The sequence below is a fragment of the Taudactylus pleione genome, unplaced genomic scaffold (genome assembly GCF_031769625.1).
Source record: "Taudactylus pleione unplaced genomic scaffold, aTauple2 ptg000201l, whole genome shotgun sequence".
Taxonomy (NCBI): domain Eukaryota; kingdom Metazoa; phylum Chordata; class Amphibia; order Anura; family Myobatrachidae; genus Taudactylus; species Taudactylus pleione.
The window spans coordinates 7,213,765-7,232,488 of NW_028284603.1; the positions used below are offsets into that span (position 1 = coordinate 7,213,765).

At 43.0% G+C, this 18,724-nt stretch overlaps 1 protein-coding gene across 1 annotated transcript; it reads left to right on the forward strand.

Annotated features, from left to right (window-relative positions):
• The first annotated feature begins 365 nt into the window (after positions 1–365).
• Positions 366–12,627, forward strand: MDH1 (malate dehydrogenase 1). The gene is made up of 9 exons (XM_088477217.1): positions 366–546; positions 2,622–2,720; positions 4,547–4,643; positions 8,350–8,525; positions 9,980–10,102; positions 10,788–10,964; positions 11,736–11,849; positions 12,096–12,185; positions 12,295–12,627. The coding sequence occupies exons 1-9, from the start codon at positions 544–546 to the stop codon at positions 12,418–12,420; spliced, it is 1,005 nt and encodes a 334-aa protein (XP_088333343.1). The 5' UTR covers positions 366–543; the 3' UTR covers positions 12,421–12,627.
• The last annotated feature ends 6,097 nt before the right edge of the window (positions 12,628–18,724 follow it).

An 18,724-nucleotide genomic window follows, 5' to 3' on the forward strand; every position in this document is an offset into this window, starting at 1 on the left:
TTACCTGTCCGAGGTCCGGAGTCACTGCTGCTCAGAACCTGTATATATATATATATATATATATATATATATATATATATATATAAATGAGCTAAAGAAGTGTATAAGCCATTTCTCATATGCAAATAACAGTGAACAATCCATTTCTGTCTTAATGGATTCTTTTCCCACAATCCATCACGCGAGGGTCGACTCACACACACACAGTGCTGCCACTAATTAAGGTGCGGAGTAATACGTTGCTGCCCATGATGCGCTAAGCACACCGGTTAATGTAGTTCTGTGCTTGCGCGCTGTGACTGGGGATACCGGCACGTCGCACATGTCGGAGACTACAAAATCCTCTCACAATCTGCGCTTGGGAAAAGGGGGTGTGCGAGTCACGTGAGCGTGTGTCCTCGCGGCTGTTGGATGCTTGATGAAGTAAAGGTGACCTGCTGCAGCCACTGACTGTCATTCAACTGCTGGATCCACCGTGACACTGTTGTCCCGTCTCTGCCGCCTGCTCTGTTCATCATCATCATCCGCCCCCTGATTGGAAGAATGGTTTGTATATGGCCTCGTACAGCCAGACATGCGCTACTATTACTGCAGCCTGCTTCGGCCATTACACGCCTTATATCCTTGGGAGAGCTAGTGACGTGATCTTATAGTATGTTGCTGCAGATCCTGGTAATACGATGTCTGTAACACAGCAGTGACTATGTACCTTTATGTATGGGAGCAGCAATGGGCCTCCTCCCTGGCCATGGTATGGAAATTTGGCAGCTTACCAGGACGCGGTGCCTGCAGCGTTTAACCTTCATGCTTGCTCTGTGCTGCAGGAATCTGATGCACCCGGATTCTTCAAATATCCATTATTTACTTTTGAAAATTGTGTCCTATTTGTATTTTGTTTTTGTCTTTATTTTCCATGTGTACTGGGAGCCGTTGCACTTTCATCACATTTACTTCGTTAACTTAAAAAAATACAATTCTGGTTTAGTTCAAGGTGTTTATAGGGCTAACATAGGAAACTAGAGTCTCATAATGCTGAAGTTCAATGACTTGGGTCTGTGCCGCACAGTTGTGATTTAATAAGGTTTATGTTGGCCATTCTCTTGGAGTCTTGGTAATGCTGGTCAATGGTGACACTGCGAAAGATGCCGCTCTGGGACTGTGCTTCTGCACCTCTTTGTAAGGGCGTCTATACTGTATAATAGCCAAGCATCTTTCCTTTACATTTAACGGCTTGCTGGATAAAGACTCTTCTTTTTGGACTACAGATATTGATAGTGTTTGATCTATATAGGGGTCAATGCATCATCTAAAGTAGCTTTTGTTACTCAGTCATGTTGGTGTTTGGAAAACCTCATTGATGCAGTAAATAAGGTAATGGTGGTCCAGAATTTAGGGTAGGCAGCAGACCAGACTGGGCAGGCCTATGTGGCAGTTTCTGCTGTTCAGGGGCAGAACTATGGGAGACAATGGAGGTGCCGGGCTCCATCTCTGAAGGGGCACCTCCTCCATTGTCCACAACATATTCACCCCACTTAGTGCTGTAACTATGTACCTGCAGTGTAATGTCACGGCTGCCTAATACATGGCAACCCTGCCCGGCACCTGAGAAGCCACCATACACTAGTGACGAGCTCTGTCAGACCATCCGCTGCTGCCTTTGTCTATAGCCTGTCTGAATGTGAATTGCTACATTAGTGTCAGTGGCTGTGACGGACGGACGGACGGGGGGCAAATTATAACTTTCCTCCTGAATGAACTTACGCCACTGAAGCTGCTGCAGTGATGATGGAAAGATGGTATTGGCTTCTGTATCTATCCACATGCTTCTATCGGGGAGAGTGGAGGAGCATTCATTGGGCTAAGTGAATTGCCCTTTAGTATTTTAGGAAGTCTAGTGCCCATACACCACCGTCTGGAGTAGTTGTATAGAAGGTATCCATGTGGAATCGGCATGTAATACCGCCGGCAGGGGTGAAGATCCTGACAGCTGGTTTTGGTAAGTAACCCTAAACCCCCTCCCCTCCCTCCCCGCGGCTGTCCACGTTGGACTCCCGTCGTAGGTCTAATGACAGGCGTCGGGGTTTCGACGCCTGCCATTAGTACCTTGTTGGGATTTGACAGTCGGGAAGAAGGCGGTCGGCATTTTGACCGTCAGCTTCCTGGCTGCATCCCTTCCATGTGTAGCATCTGCTTTCTAGCTGGCCAAATTTTGTTCCTATCTGCTGTAACATTTAAATAAACTTGCAGGGATTTTGATGGGGAAGGTTTGAAAGTGACATGAGATGTGGATGGAAATTAATTTTCAAAGGCAGGAAATAGGCAAGCATCTATTTGGTAATTGAGTGGGTGGAAGTTTTGTCTTTTAAAGTTGGCTATAGGATCTGGTTAATATGGAGGGTGGCAGAATATAAGATCAGGTGATATATGGTGCAGAAATACCCCTCAAATGTGTTTTGTCCACGCAAGTGATTTAATATGAAGACAACATTTTTTTTTTATTTTCTTTTATAAGAATTGTTCATTTTAAATTGTAACTGACCAGGGTTGTTTTTTTTTTGTTTTGTTTTGTTTTTTTTATTTGTTTTTTTGAAGAGCTGACTGTCCTTTGTCTTCTGTTGCAGCCTGAGTCTATCAAAGTCCTGGTGACTGGAGCTGCTGGTCAAATTGCCTATTCCCTTCTGTATGGAGTTGCTAAAGGTGATGTCTTTGGTGAAAATCAGGTAATTTACAGATTGAATATACTGTTAACACTGTGCTTGACAAATTATTCTGAAATTTAGGAGCCAGGACAAAAATGTAGGAGCCAAACAAGCCCCTCACCCGCAACCAACCCTCACGGCCACACCACTAATGCCAGTCCTCCTTCCCCTTCTTCCTTTTTTTTTTTTTTTTTTTTTTTTTTTTTTTTTTGTAAACTGGTATACATTGTGGCACCCCTCTCAGTCCCCTCAACATAGCCTCCCACTCCCCCCTCATCACAGCAGCTGGTATCACCTCTTCACAGCCCCTCCATCAGTCCCTCTTATCCACTTCATCACAGCCCCCTCTCACTCCTCTCCATCACAGCCCCCACTCACTCAGAGCTGCCGAGAGCCGCATAGGGCCCGGGGAAGGGGGTGTGGCCTAATTGCAAGAGGTGTGGCCACACCCCCTTAGGATTGAAAAAAAATGATAATGAAATAATTTTTCAGTGCTGCTGGGGAAGCGGGCGCTGTGAGACCCTCATCCCCGTGGCAAGCCATGGGCTGGAGCGATCAGTGTGATCGCTCCCCCCACAGGCATAGGAGACTACCTCCGCTGCTGCTGCTGCTTAGCAGCCAAGTGCAGTCTCCCACTGCAGCCCGGCATGCCGCAGCATGTGCTGGGCTGCAATGAGTTATTAGGGAGGAGGGGCTGTTCCGTCTCCCTCCAGCAAGCCCGGGCAAACAGAACCCGCTCCCCCACGCCTCCCCTCTCGACGCCCCTGCTAATACCTGCTGGCTCCAACAGCGGCAGTAGAGTACTGGCAGAGGGGGACAACTCTGGCAGCAACTTCAGCGGGCGCCCTCGTGAGCGCTGCGGAGCGCCTGCATAGGCAGCTGTGTCAGTGACAGTCTGCCCGGAGGCCGCTTTACATGTCACTGGCCTGGTCAGGGTGCCCTCCTCTAGGTGGCACCCTGCGTAACCAACGTATATGTAAAACCTCCCTCTGGTCGCCCTGTGTTAAACTGTCTATACAATGGGTCACCTTTATGAAAACTAGTGCTTAATGCAACATGACAGATTTTACTTGTCATCTGTTCTGATGTAGATTTGAGACTGAAATTACTTATTGTGAGATATAAATTAAGGTGCATACAAAGGAAAGGTTTTTTTCGAACGATTTAACTATAACAACGTCGTTATTGGTCAATCGTTGAGATAATCGTTCAGTTTCTGAGTTATAACGATGAACAATTATTCATGCGCGTTCCCTTTTGTGGTTCATTCTGACTGACCAACTGAATGATTTTTCGTTAAGGGAAGTTACAAAAATCGTTAATTACACTTTAAAAAAATCTGACAGAAAATCGTTGGTAACAAAATCATTTGTGTGTATGTATGCAGCTTTAGTATGTGTATTTATACTCTGTGGAAATTACTATATATTATTTTTTTTCATAACTTTTGACAGTAGTGTTCTAGCTCTACATGTGTGTATACAGGGCATGACGGTTCCCCTATGCAATGGTGCAGGATAAATATTATAGTGGATTAATAAAAAAGTAACCTGTCATAACTGACCCTATGGATGTTCACATCATAATTTATGACCAGATCACCAATGTATGAAGGAAACCATGGTCCGGTTGTGCTACACACGTCTGGCTAGATTTAGGAAGTGGTGGGTTTGACCTGGAAATTTAAAGGCGAAATAATAAATGCAAAATACTATAATTTTAAAGCAGCCATGTCATTGCTTCTTTAAATATGCAGCTAGTTACGGCAAGCTGTTGCTTTGCGTTCTGCCACTTATATATTGTCCTTGTGTGCTTCCTCCTTAATGTCTCCTTGTTGTTGGTTGCAGCCTATTGAACTTGTCCTCCTGGATATTACCCCCATGATGGGTGTGTTGGATGGAGTTGTGATGGAGCTGCAGGACTGTGCGCTGCCTCTGCTGAAAGGTAAAAGCATCTTCATTTGTTCCATTGACTCTTCCTTGTTTGATGTAATTTATTCTAGCAGATAACTAACATATTTTTGCTTGGGAACTTAAAGTATTTGAGATTCCTTTAAACCATAGTAAAGTCAGTTTTCTATTTATTTATTTTCCAAACCTGATTACTCGCACTAAGGGGAATGTCCTAGAACAATTCGTACATGGAAATTTTATTTTTTGGATTTAAGATCTTAGTATTCAGATCTCCATCTCGATCTCACCTTTTTATACAGGCAGCATTTTGTTATGTAGCACAGAGTATTTTATATTCTTTAAGAAGCCAAGCCCTGCTCTTTCATCCATATTTGCTCTCACGGAAGGTGCAGCGACTCCCGATTCACCCCTGGAAGAGTGGACTGAGCTCCCGCATCCCGCCCACTTTCTAATACAGTGTGGACATGATACTGGGAATTGTGGCTACAATTGTCATATTAGCCCCATCCCTTCCCCACAGCCCTACTATTAGTGGCATTTTGTTGTGATGAAGCCGGGTCTAACGGCTTAAAGAGCTCGTCCACACAGTGGTCATTTACATCTTCTCTCTGAGCAAGTATGCTCTCTTCAGGGTCCACAGGGATTACCATGAGGTGTAGTTGGTTGGAGTGAGCCGTGCACCAAATGGTTATATTTGGGGAGGGTCAGGATGCACTGGCCCTCCCCATATATACCCCTCCCCCAGCTACAGAGTTTTGCTTGGTGCTGGCAGAAGCACCTTTTGAGAACAGTGGGGCTGATGGCAGCCACAAACTTTTACCTATGTTTATACTTTGTTGCTGAGCAAGTCGTGCTGGGCTTCCTAATGGACATGTGTGACTGCTCCTACTACCACCGCTGGTGCCGCCACACCAGTGAGCAGTCTGGTAATTATGGCGGGCACCAGCGGAGCTTGGCTAGCGCTTCCATAGGAGACCCTGGACTGCAGCCAGTTAACGGGGATGTCTGTTAAAGCGACTTCCCTCAGCACTATGACTCGTATGGCAAACTCATCCCAGAGCCAATTGGGTTAGATGTGTACATTGTGTGTGCACAACAAAATACAGTTTGTAGGGGGGAAAATGTAAAATAAGCTTAAGTCTACATAAGCCACACTGTACTGTTGCACACCAGTGTTATTGCACATGATGCCCTGTCTAACTACACTATTAGTGGTTCTCATACTCTGTCCTCAGGACCCCACACAGGTCACGTTTGGAAGGTCACCTAGCAGGAGCACAGGGATATTCATTACTCGCTGACATCCTTTAAAAGATCCAAAGGTGTAGCTAATTTCCCTTGTGATTCTGTGAAGAGACCTGGAAAACATGCACTGTTTGGGGTTTTGAGGACAATTTGAGAACCTGCGCACTATGTAGATAAGTGTGCAGTGCTATGCAGTTCGCTTGTGTGGGACTGTTCAATCGTGAGTTCTAAATGGCCACTAATGTGGTGGTTTCAGCAAGAACACTTCATTGGGAGGCCCAAGCACTTGCAGTTCTACGGAAACAGTAGTGAATTAATACTTGCTGATCATTCAATTTCTTCTTAGATACCCCATGGCAGCCATTACAATGGGATAACATTCCTCTGCCATAGTTTATACAGGATGTTTTCTATGGACCACCCACCTGCTGGTACATGGCCTCACTCCTACCCTTCCAGTACTGTTGTAGGAGCACTAACCCATAGACTGCTTATAACGTTCCTGCAGTGATTGGGATGCTGCATCTTATGGGTGGTTCAATGTCAGCTTGATCCCATAGAAGCCCGTACACACTGAGCTATGTCTGCATATTGTGTACCTCACAGGCAGCTGATGGGGTTAATCTGGGGACACAGCACTCAACTGATCAGCAGATTGATCGCATAATGGGGCAGATGTATGAAGCTCTGGAAAGTGATAAAGTGCAGAGTGGTAAACGACCAACCAACCAGCTCCCAACTGTCGTTTTTCAAACACAGCCTGTAACATGACAGTTGGGAGCTGATTGGTTGGTCGCTTATCACTCTGCACTTTATCACTTTCCAGAGCTTCATACATCTGCACCATAATGTGCTATATAGACTGTCTGCAGTTACAATGCTTAATTGTAGAAGTTGTAGACTCTATTAATGGGGTTTTTTATAAATTTGACTTTAGCAGTTTGCAGAAGATCAGTATTTTATGAGTTGAATATTTAAGGCAAACTGGCCACACTAAGATAATACATGTAGTATGACCTGTGTATGTACTGTAAGGATCATATTGGGCTGTAAAAGGAAAATAACACCTTTTTTAAACTGGAGCTCTTTTATAACCCCTTACCATTTATTGCAGGCAGCTTTCACTCCTGAGTAATATCAGAAAATCTGTATTACAAACATCAAATGCAACTTAATGAATATTGAGTTTTAACAGCGAACCTTGCAGCGTTATTTTAATTTGTAACAATTTAACTCGCTATTAGCCTATTATTCCTGCAACAAAGTTCAAAGTAAATTGTTTACTTCATGTACTGTTCTCGACTTTTATCTGTAGGGTAAAGGTAAAAGCTAAACACTGCCTGGAAAACAGCCTGATCTGCTATACCTCTGTGTATTGTAGGACTGTTTACAGTATTCTATTGTAGACCTTTTGTACAGACACAAGTAATGAGTCATTCAGCAACATTGATTGGTACTCACCAGCAAAGCTACAAAATACGAGGGTTGTTCAATAAGTAGCGTAACAAGACCTTTCACATGTGTAATCTTTTCTATTTGATTCTAATTTCCCACCAGGCCAGAGCAGGTAGGTCACTGCTTCTCCTCATGGCCATTAGACTGCGCCTCATATCAGTCATACTGCCCCTACATCAGCTGTAAGATAGCGGGGCTGGCAGGAACATAGTTAAATATTGAGGTGTGATTAGATTTTTGTATCTAAAGGGCACATCAGCAGCTGAAATTCATTGCCAACTTGTCAGTGTATGGTGATGACTCCATGTCACGGAAAGTGGTTTGGTGCACTGCCTCTGGTAACGGCAGGACAGGCGTTCAAGAAAAGCCACAACCTGGCTGGCCAAGCACGTCCACTGCAGATGGCTATTTGTGCCACATTGAAGGTCTGATTCAAGTGTACAGATGCATTTGAGTTATTGATATTGATGAAGAACTGAACTTTTCAATACTGTGCACAACATTCATGAGCAACTGGGGTACAGGAAAGTGTTCAACCTGGGTATGGAAGCAACTTGCAGAAGCTTGACACTGATTTCATCTATGCCGGGATAGATGCCTTGGTGTACCATTGAAACAAATGCTTAGACAAGTATTGACTGAAGAAATCTATACCATACTGTTGCATAAATTTATTCAGCTCCTACATGTATGTATAAGAGGTTTTGTTACCTTATTTATTGAACCACCCTCGTGTATATGTATATCTGTAAACTGCATTCAGCTACTTGGTAAATACTGCACTGCTCAATGTCCCTATGGTAAGTTGTCGATGGAATGGTGTGATAAGTTGGCTGCAAAAAATACATGTACTATTGCGTTCAACAAGCCCAAATCCAGTAACTAAACTAAAATATCGCAAATTGAGAAGACTAATTTACTTAGTGGTGCGTTTGTTTTTTTTTTTTTATATATAATTTTTTTTATTCCAACCACTGACAATGGAACAAAAACCAAGGTTATACAATAGTTTTTGAGATGCTGTATTGCATTTACAGAGGTGATTGCTACAGACAAGGAAGAGGTTGCCTTTAAAGACGTGGATTGCGCCATTCTGGTGGGCTCTATGCCAAGGCGAGAGGGCATGGAAAGAAAAGACTTGCTGAAGGCCAATGTGAAGATCTTTAAGTCTCAGGGTGCAGCAATTGATAAATATTCCAAGAAATCTGTCAAGGTGATTGGCTCTTCTCAAATATTTAAGAATGTGCTGTTTAAACTGATATATTTAAATGGAAAAAAATCCAATACGTACATTTGCTCAGTGAATATATCCTGTGTATAATGTCAGTTACCAGTCTGGGCCATTGCTGAGAAATATAATTTCCATGGACACTGCTGCTGAGCTGGTGCACCTGGCATGTCAATTATAATCTCTATTGTCTTATTTGTTGGACATTTTTAGAAGGTAAATGTCTCGATTTAATAGATTTGGTGACCTGGTGAGATTCTCCATAGTGTGAGATTTTACTTATATTTGGTATACAGAATCTCTTAATTATACTGCATAATTGGCCAATACTGATAAATGGTTATGTTTGCAGGAACAAATGTGTGGCAGCTGCATTGTGATCATGTACTGATGTTCTAGGACTTAAGCTGTGTACAGACTGTACGACACAACTGGACGATTTAAACTATATCATTCATATCGTAATCGTTCAGTGTTTGGCCCCTTCCAATGACCTGCAATGCACAGGCACATATAAGGACAATAGCGATATTGTCCATCGCCCGTGCATGCAGGTCAACTTGGTCGATATCGACCAGTTTACTATAGGGACCCGCGATCGTTGATCATGCAGCACACCAGGGAGGGCACAGGACTATCGGACAACGATATCGTTATCATTGTCTAATTGCTCCATGTGTACGGCGCAAGATTCTATCAAAAATATCAATGTTTATATCTGAACTCTTTACCCCCCCCCCTTTAAAATACAAATTAAGCGAGAAAGAAATAACTGATTAGAAGTGCATGGCTAAGAAGTATAGATGGTGTAAGTTGCAAATGAGCTTGTAAAGGCTTTGGTTATCCAAAGGTACAAACCACCTTAGTAGTAGTAATTATAACCAGTATTTATCTTGTGCAAATTTGAACTGTAGCAGTTCTGTCCCTGATACTTTCACCATTACAGTAAAGCAGATTTCTTGCTTGGCCTAAACATTAGAGTATTTAAGCTGTGGCTGCTGGGCCATTTATATGTGTAACTTTGGTTATTCTTGTTCAAACTGAAAACTAAATTAGTCACAACATTCTGTGACTTTGGCTGGTGAAGTAAACAAAGCCATTATTAATCTTAAATTCTAAACTGCAAAGCAAACTAATGGTCTGAAGGAAACTGCACCCTATTATCTCTTTATGACTCTAATTTACCTTATCGGTTATATAACTCTTACTAGACTTGCACAATATAGGTGATAAGTGGGTGTAAGGACTAGATATTTAGCGCAGCACTAAAACCGACCCATCGCCTAGGCCGCAGACTCTGTGGTCTGACCATCTGTTCGCAGAGATGTGTGTAGGTGACAGTTTTTCTACTTTAATTCTAACCTTATCATTATGGCTAATGTCTGTGCAGACTAGTGAGAATGCACTTGATGAATACTGAGCGAATCCTTTTGTTTTAGGTGATTGTTGTGGGAAACCCTGCAAATACCAACTGTCTAACTGCAATAAAGTCTGCTCCATCCATCCCTAAGGAGAACTTCAGTTGCCTGACCCGTTTAGATCACAACAGAGCCAAAGCTCAGGTAAGAGGTTGGCATCCTGCTAATTATATCTTTTTAAATAGAGCTTGAAAATCTTAAGTAGCACTGGGATAAAACATTACGTGACTAGTCCTCTGGGTTAGATCCTGGTTGCTTGCATGTGTCCCTTTTGGAGCACACCTGAGTCTTTTCTGAAGGAAACCAGTCCTCTTGGCATTGTGTGGTCCTTTGCCCCCGCATCTTAGCACCCATTTTTTATTTTATTGCTTAAGTTCAAAGGTTACCACTGGTGATGGCCTGGTAATAGCCGGCAATAACTTCTATCAGCCGCAAGATTTGATCACCTCTGACAAACTTACCGATTGTCTTTGCATTGAAGCCATTTGGACAGGTTTTGCTGTGCTTGTATCATAGCTGTACATGTCTGTATATCACAGGATGGAGTTAACTGACGACTCTAGGCAACAGGAGCTGCTGTTTAAAGATTTCTTTATTTTATTTCCTTAGATTGTGGCAAAAGGATGTAGGTGATGGGCCACAATGATCTACATAGAATGTCTGCTTTATTTAGTAATTAATAGTCTATTCTAGATTTATAATGGAAACTTAGTGCTAGATATATAATGGAAACTTGGTGGGGTGAGGACATTTTGTGTGTGACCCTATCACACTTGTATAAAGATTACTTCATTTTCTTAGATAAAACTCATTTGGTCTTTTCTTCCAGATTGCTCTTCGTTTGAACACTACAGCAAATGCCGTGAAGAACGTGATTATTTGGGGGAATCACTCTTCCACTCAGTACCCTGATGTTGGCCATGCCACCGTACATCTGCAAGGGAAGGACCTTTCTGTGCAGGAGGCTGTGAAGGATGACAGCTGGCTGAAAGGAAACTTTATCTCTGTAAGGAAAGAGTGGTCAGAAATGTACATACGTGTTGTGTAGGCTGAGGAACACTATCTGTAGCCCAGTGGCAGCTCGCAGGCTAACATGTGCCTGCAGCCCACCCACTCGCACACTAGCCTCACACTGTATACGTGCTAGTAATTCAGACTGGTTTGCTCAGATAATGTCTGGTGTATCAGCAGTGACTGCTTGGAAAGATTAGCGATGAGGCTTATCTTGTACGGTCAGGTAAGAAATGTGATTGAAATATATATTTTACTGCGTTTGGCTTCCCAGTTGTTTGTAATATCCACAAGGCTTTTTCTTGAACAATTAGTTGTTGGCGGTGCAGTAACAATATAATATGGAGTCTTGGGAATTGCAGGACCGGTCAGGACCCCAGAGGTGGCGCTGGAGAGAATTGTGAAAATAGCTGGCTTCAAAAGATGATAAAACCTAAAGTTATTGCTGGCGTTGGTAAATGCCAAGTTAGGGTGATTGGCATGATTTAGGGTGAAGGAAACGGAAGTGGGCATAAGTGTGTAGCAATGTTGACTAATATAGTGTGTGGTTAGATGGAGATTTGTCTTGAAAGTTAGAGATGGAGAGTAGCTGGAGGCATCTATGCAGTTTATTCCTAGGCTTTCTTAATAAATCTGGATGATATTTTTAGTTCACCCATCAATTTACTAGGCCTGGACAATGTTCATAGTGTAGAATTAGGCCCTTTTGCACATAAGCTACTGTAAGTACATAGTGTGATTTACTGAAGGATTCTCCATCTTGTAGACTGTGCAGCAGCGCGGAGCAGCAGTTATAGCAGCAAGGAAATTATCCAGTGCTATGTCTGCTGCCAAAGCCATCGGGGACCACGTGAGGGACATCTGGTTCGGAACTCCAGAGGTAAATGTGCAGCATATTTGATTTTATATTGGAGTTGTAAATAAGTGTTCAGAGACTGATGTGAATGGTAAGATATTCTCTGCAAAGCGCTGCGGAATATGTGTGCGCTATATAAATAACTGGTAATAAATAAATAGAGGTGCCCTCAAAATCGAAGTATTTGCTGAGCACGTTATACCTCCTGAGATATATGCCTGCATATGGACTAAATATCCTTCCATTGTTACTGACTTCTCTCGTTCTTAGGGAGAACATGTTTCCATGGGTGTTATTTCTGATGGAAACTGTTATGGGATACCTGAGGATCTGCTGTACTCATTCCCTGTTACAATCAAGGTACATAGTGTCCTCTTACATAGAATGTGAGCAGTTACCCAGCAGTCTGTTCAGTACCTTTGTTACTTCCCCCCCCCCCTCTTCATAAATTTATTCTATTCTCCAATAGGACAAGAAGTGGAAAATGGTTGAAGGTCTCAAAATCGATGACTTCTCCCGTGGGAAGATGGATGTAACCGCCAAAGAACTTCAAGAAGAAAAAGATACTGCCTTTGAATTCCTCTCAATTGCATGACTAGAAACTGATGCACAGATGCACTTACCTTCTGAAAAAATGAAAAGTGCTCTTTAGTTTCAGTACATAATGCTTATTTATGTCTAAAATGGACCTACAAGCAAAGTTACATGACATTCGTCTCTGAAGTAGTTTTCTATCTGTGACTAGTATGTCATTCCTAGTAATAGTGAATAAAAAATAAAACCTTTTGGGTTTAAACCTTCATTTGGCTATAAAGTATTGTTACTGTATGTATGGTCCCTGGTAAGGCAGCATCTTGTGACACGAGTGATGTATAACTACACTTCACTGGTATATGAATATGGCAGGAGCAGTTGGGTTTGGGGCAGGCTTTCAAGCTAGAGGATGCTAAGGGAGGTGCTGGGGATTTGGGCATGAAAGATAAAGCATTGCTGAAATTATTCTCATTAGTGTTGCTGGTGGAGCTACAGTATGGGGGGGGGGAGAGAATGCTTTCACTGATCACATGAGTATGGTCATGGGGCCTGATTCAGCATGGATCGTAATTGCACATAATGCAGCTGCGAAAATGTGCTAATGTCTGCCACCGCTCAGCCAGCATAGAGACTCCCACTACTGCCTATCGCATCCGTGGAAACTCAGTCCTGCGTATACATCTGAGAAAATCAGCCCGTCACACACAATTACAGCACGTCTGACTTGTCTCAGAAATTGCAAGTCTCGTCTCACGCAGTGAGCTGCGTAGGTGATGAGGCAGTGGCTAATTTATGCATGCCCATGCAATGGCGTTCAAACTGACAGGCACTTCTGCGTTTCAGCAACCACTCAGTCACCACCCCCCACAAACGCTCACAGCCTGTCATTCACTCTGCAGTGGATTACTATCTGCGTGTGTAATTGCAGCACACTAAGCAACAATCTACTGATCTCTGCGCGATTGCCATCCGTGCTGAATCGGGCCCATGGCCAAGAACTCTTCCGCTTACTCATTTCTAGTCAACATATTTTTGGCGTTTAGGGCCTGATTCAGACCTGTTTGCACACAGCTGTTGGCAGCCAAAGTATGCAAATCCCGCTATTGCTGTGCGATCGCGGTATGTTTTTAGATGCCCACCAGCCTGACAGAAGACTCCTACTTTTCCTTAGTAACATGCGTCCTCTCCAGGAAGTGTATGAAACAATCGGTAACATCAGACCCATACACAGCACTTGTGGCTGACCATACCCTACTGCGAGCGCTGCTGTTTAATTCAGCCATGTGACTTGTACGCTGACTATGCATCTTAATTATGCATGTCCCTGAAATAGCGTTCCAAAGCAGACTCCTGCGTTTGTACCACCACTACACCCCTGTACCATTGACCACCCACAAACAGCACGTCCTGTCACTCATGCTTGCAGAGCGTCTGTGTACTGGGTACGAACTCTTCCCGATCGCATGGACTGGTTTGCACATTGCGTCTTGTACGCATGTGCAGACTGAAAACATTGGCAGGCTTCGTGTGAACGCAGCCTCGCGGCTGTATCTGAATCAGACCCTTAGTTCTACTAGACCAGGGATGGGGAACCTCAGGCCCAGGGGCCGTATAAGGCCTTCGGAATAATTTGGTCTGGCCCTCCTGAGCTTTCTTCCTGCTAGCCTCCTCTGGCTAGCAGGGTGCACCCTGTAGCTAGAATCTATGCAGCAGTGCTGCCTGGAGCATCCTTAGGGCACTTCCGACAGTCACACCGCTGCTCTTACAGCTCCCCGGAGCATCCTCGGGATGCTCTGGGCATTGCTGTAATTGCCGGCGATTGTGGCCCTGCCATGTGTAACGTCACACGGGGGGGGCATGGGCTGCACCAGGCCTGCAAATGTAATATATATCAAAGGCCCTGGGCAGAAAATGGGTTCTCCACCCCTGTACTAGAGGGTCCCTCCTTTTTTTTTTTTTTTTTTTTTTTTTTTTTCTTTTTCATACTTTTTATGCTCATTTTAAGTATTTATTGGGCATTGAGAATGGGGTAGTTTATTAGCCTCCTTTTTTTTCAGATGGATAAACTTTGAACACCAGAGGCAAGCACACATGGCTGCAATTGCTAGGAGCTTTGGCAGATGGCTTATAAGCGAACGCAGTCTGGTGATGTGCTACTCACTCAAAATCACCCCCTGTATGTCCAGCTGAGACTATTCAGATGGTATATGGGTCACAATTAGTTCTGAATTGGGCATCAACAGAAGCTGTCATATAGTGCTTAAGCAAAGACCTACACTATGTGATGGCCTACCTGTATATTCTTCTGGAATGTCCAGAAGATGTCTGAATTTTGTAGTTGGCAGGACATGGACTTGATAAGTGATCTACAGTAAATTGTCCTCCCAGTTGTGCCATTTTCAGTGAGGATGGGGCAAATTCTGTCCCCCTGAGAGGTTTCCAGGATTGGAGCAGCTAAAGCTAGGGATGAATAAAGCTTTTTTTAACCCTGGAAATTCTATTTTTAAAATGCTACTGAAAGAAAGCAGTCTCTCTAATGAGAAATATACGAAAATACGGCAGGATTTTCCTAATGCTAAAGTTGCTGCTTCTGAGATATCTGTACATAACCGTAGGCCATTAGGAACTGAGCACTCCATGTCCTATACATGAATTGAAAACCATAAGCTCTCAAAACTTCACCCCACTTATCTTACAGCTCAGTGCCCTAAGTTTCCTTATTTAGGGTCATTTACATTCCAAATGCAAGAGAGAAAAAGTTGATCAGAATTATTTTGTACTCTCTGTAAAAGCCCTAACTCATAATCCATCTGGGGGACATTGCTAGAGTCTGGGTTTAGAGGGAAGGCTTAAGCACTAAATGGGTGAAAAAAAAAAAAAAAAAACTCTGCCGCCTTCTAAGTCCTCCCACGTGTACTGAACCTTCAGTTTGTTTAACAAAGCTGAACAAAACCACAACCGGAGAGGGAAAGCGGTGTCCCCCAGATGCATTACAAGAAATTGATTTTTACTTGAACCTTGCTTGCTGCTGCCATAGATGCACAAACCTCAACAGTCTGATGACCAAGAAATGCAGCTCAGCAACACCATGGTTGACCAGAAATTGACCTAATACCTCTTGTCCACCCCACTGAGTCCAAAACCACATCCAGAAAGAGCCCTTGGCTCTGTCACTATAATCGGCTGTGTGTGTGTGTGTGTGTGTTAGGCTTTAGTCTAGAAAAAGGAAGGCTCACAAAGGAAGAGATCCGTTGAAGGGATGGAAACCTCTCCCTATATTAATGCCATAGCATATTACATATGTGCCCTGGGTTGGTATCCCCCACCATGACACACATCACGTCACGCTACAAGCATCAGGAGCAGGGTGATGGGTGCTGGGGGGCGTCCAAAGGACTCATGCTTTGCCCATCTAGATAACTGAAAAGCACTGCGCAAGCTGGAAAAGGTGCCATCAGGACAGTGATCATGCGGCCCCCTCAGCCATGCACCTTGGACAATGGTACTTGTTGCACACCTGTTGTATTTGGAGTGTGGAAGAAAATTGGAGAAAGCATGGGGAGACCATGCAAACCCCAACCAGATAGATTTTTAATTTAACCCCATCACTAAAACACTGCAATAATTTTGGCCTAAAGGTTATATTGTTTTAATACTTACCAAAGGTGTTATCAATACTAGTATGACTGGACTCTCCAGCCCTCACTGGTCCACAGATACAGAGTATGTAGGTCTATATGTTGGGAGACTATTTGCCAGCATAGTGGCCTCCTTATTCCCTTTAGTATAGTATCTGCGTTGTGAGTCATTGTCAGTGAGTTTGTCTTCCCTCAGTCTACTTTGTTCCTTAATAGAACTCCTGTTACATTTTCTCAGGAGAAGAAATTTGTTTCTCCAGTTTTAGCAAAGTAGTTCAGTTTTGGGTTATTTTTTTTTTTTTAGTCTAGATGCTAGAGCTGTTTGGGTGGCTATACATCTTGTAACTGCTTTAAGCACTTAACTGAAAAATTATTTTAGTAAAATCCGCTAAGAAATTGTCTATTTTTTTTATGAGTGAATTAGATGAAGAACATCTATTTCAACTTCTCCAAATTGATTTTGTTTAATAAAAAAAAAATATAATTTTTTGTAATATTTGTAAAAAAAAAAAAATATATATATATATATATATTTTTTTTTTTGGGAATACCACCATCTAAACATCACGACTTTCCATTTCACACCAGCTTCTGGCAATAGGTACACTTAGGGGTGAAGGGAGGGGGGGGGGTTAATTTACCTTTTCCCAGCCGCCGGGTGGGGGGTCCTGTTGTGCTGACACTGGGGGAGGGTGCAGGCAAGCAGAGGGACCGGAAGGTTCCTCTGAGAGCAGCAGCTGCGGGAAGATACTCTTCTTTGCAGCTGCCCATGCTGTTTATCTAACTGGTCGAAATATTGTGACCAGACCAGATAAAGCACTGCCTGGTGTGGTCGGAAAAATACGACCATGCCAGGCAAGCGGTTAAAGATGCACCACCTACAGTGACGTGAAAAAGCTTTTTTCTACTTCCTGATTTCTTCTATATTTGCATATTTGTCACACTCATATTCAGTTTTGATTGTATTATCTGAAACAGATAATACAAATACAACCTCAGTAAACTTTTTCATTGATAAGGAAAAAAGTTATCCAACACCTTTAACACCTATGTGAAAAATAAATTGCACCCCCTAAACCTAATAATGGTTGTGCCACCTTTAACAGCAACAACTGCAGCCAAACACTTCCGATAATGGAGATCAGTCTCCCACATCACTTTGTTCCACTCTAATTTGCAGAATTGCTTTACTTCAGCCTCTCTGGTGGGTTCTCGAGCATGAACTGTCCGTTTAAGGTCCTTCCACTGCATCTAATGCCCGTATTCAATTAGCTGCAAAAAGTTGGAACCCACGAAAAAGTATCGCCATATTCAATTGCAAACACTTCGTGGTACGCGGAAACGCAATGCAATGTAATGGGCAAAAAAGATTCGCCTATGAATAGGTGTCGAAAAAAAGTGCAAAATGGTTGTTTCGGGGTGCAAAGGTGGAAAAACCACTCTGCAACCCCAAAGGATAACTGTGTAAAAAAAAAACTAATAAAAAAGAGGAACACCCCAAAAAATGACTTTGAAAAAGTGCAAAGTGGAGGTACATACTTAAAAACTATCGAAATAGACTTTTGGGGGGTATGCAAGTATGGGTGAGGTGTTTTTTCGATTGCAGGTGCGTTTTTTACATTTTTTAACACTTTACTTTAGCGACTTTAAACCATGCTTGCACCCATTTTCAAGTACCCCAAATTTGACAGGACTACTTATTTTTACCCCCAAAAAATGCTTAAAGCTATTCTTCACCGCTCGTGCAAAGACGCTAAGTAGAAGACATTGATACACCCTAAGTACCCCAAATAGCTTTATTAGGGCTATTTGGGGGCATGTACATTGATCCCCAATTTTAGCGCATCTTTTAGAGGGTGTCTGGCTGATTTCCCCAATTCTGACAGTTCTTTTCGCCTGGTTTGCATTTGCTTCCACAGCAAAACTATGCGATGTAGACGAAAAGTCCAGCATGCGAAAAAGTATTGCTGGTGCGAAACTAATTGAATACGGGCTTAAATTGGATTCAAGTCAGGACTTTGACTAGTCCACTCAAAAAAACTTAATTTTGTTTCTTATGAGCCATTCAGAGGTGGACTTGGTCTTGTGCTTCGGATCGTTGTCTTGCTGCATAACCCAATTGCGTCTGACCTTCAGATCATGGACTGATGACCGGACATTCTCCCTCAAAAATTTCTGTTAAGGCTCATACACACTAGACGATGTGCTGTATGAACGATATTGGTGAAAGATTTCCCTTGAACTTTCGGTAGTGCAGGACAAACAATATTGGGTGTACACACTGAAAGATATCTTTAAAGACTTCATTGAAGTCATCCTGCTACATCTCTGAACAGGCAATTCTTAACGGTATCGTCAGATTGGCCTGCATGTACAGATGACAAAACACATCGTTGGTCGTTCACTGCATACACACTGAATGATATCGTTATCATCCATATCGTTCATAATAATCGTGTAGTGTGTATGCGGTTTTAGAGAGCAGAATTCAGGAATCCATCAAAAATTGTAAGTCACCCAGGTCCTGAAGCAGCAAAGCATGCCCACACCATCATACTATCACCACCATGTTTGACTGTTGGTATAATGTTCTTATTGTGGAATGCAGTGTTAGCTTCAAGCCAAATGTAACAGGAAGTTTCACTTTGTCATCCGTCCCCAGAACATTAGCCCAAAAGCCTTGGGGGTTGTCAACGTTTTTTGGTGGGGGGTTTTGGCAAATGTGAG

Bases quoted from the DNA above. Each gene is read 5' to 3' on its own strand.
- MDH1 (XM_088477217.1), top strand. The intron at 10,103-10,787 runs GTAAGAGGTTGG...CTTTTCTTCCAG, and splicing joins ACAACAGAGCCAAAGCTCAG to ATTGCTCTTCGTTTGAACAC. The intron at 11,850-12,095 runs GTAAATGTGCAG...TCTCGTTCTTAG, and splicing joins TCTGGTTCGGAACTCCAGAG to GGAGAACATGTTTCCATGGG.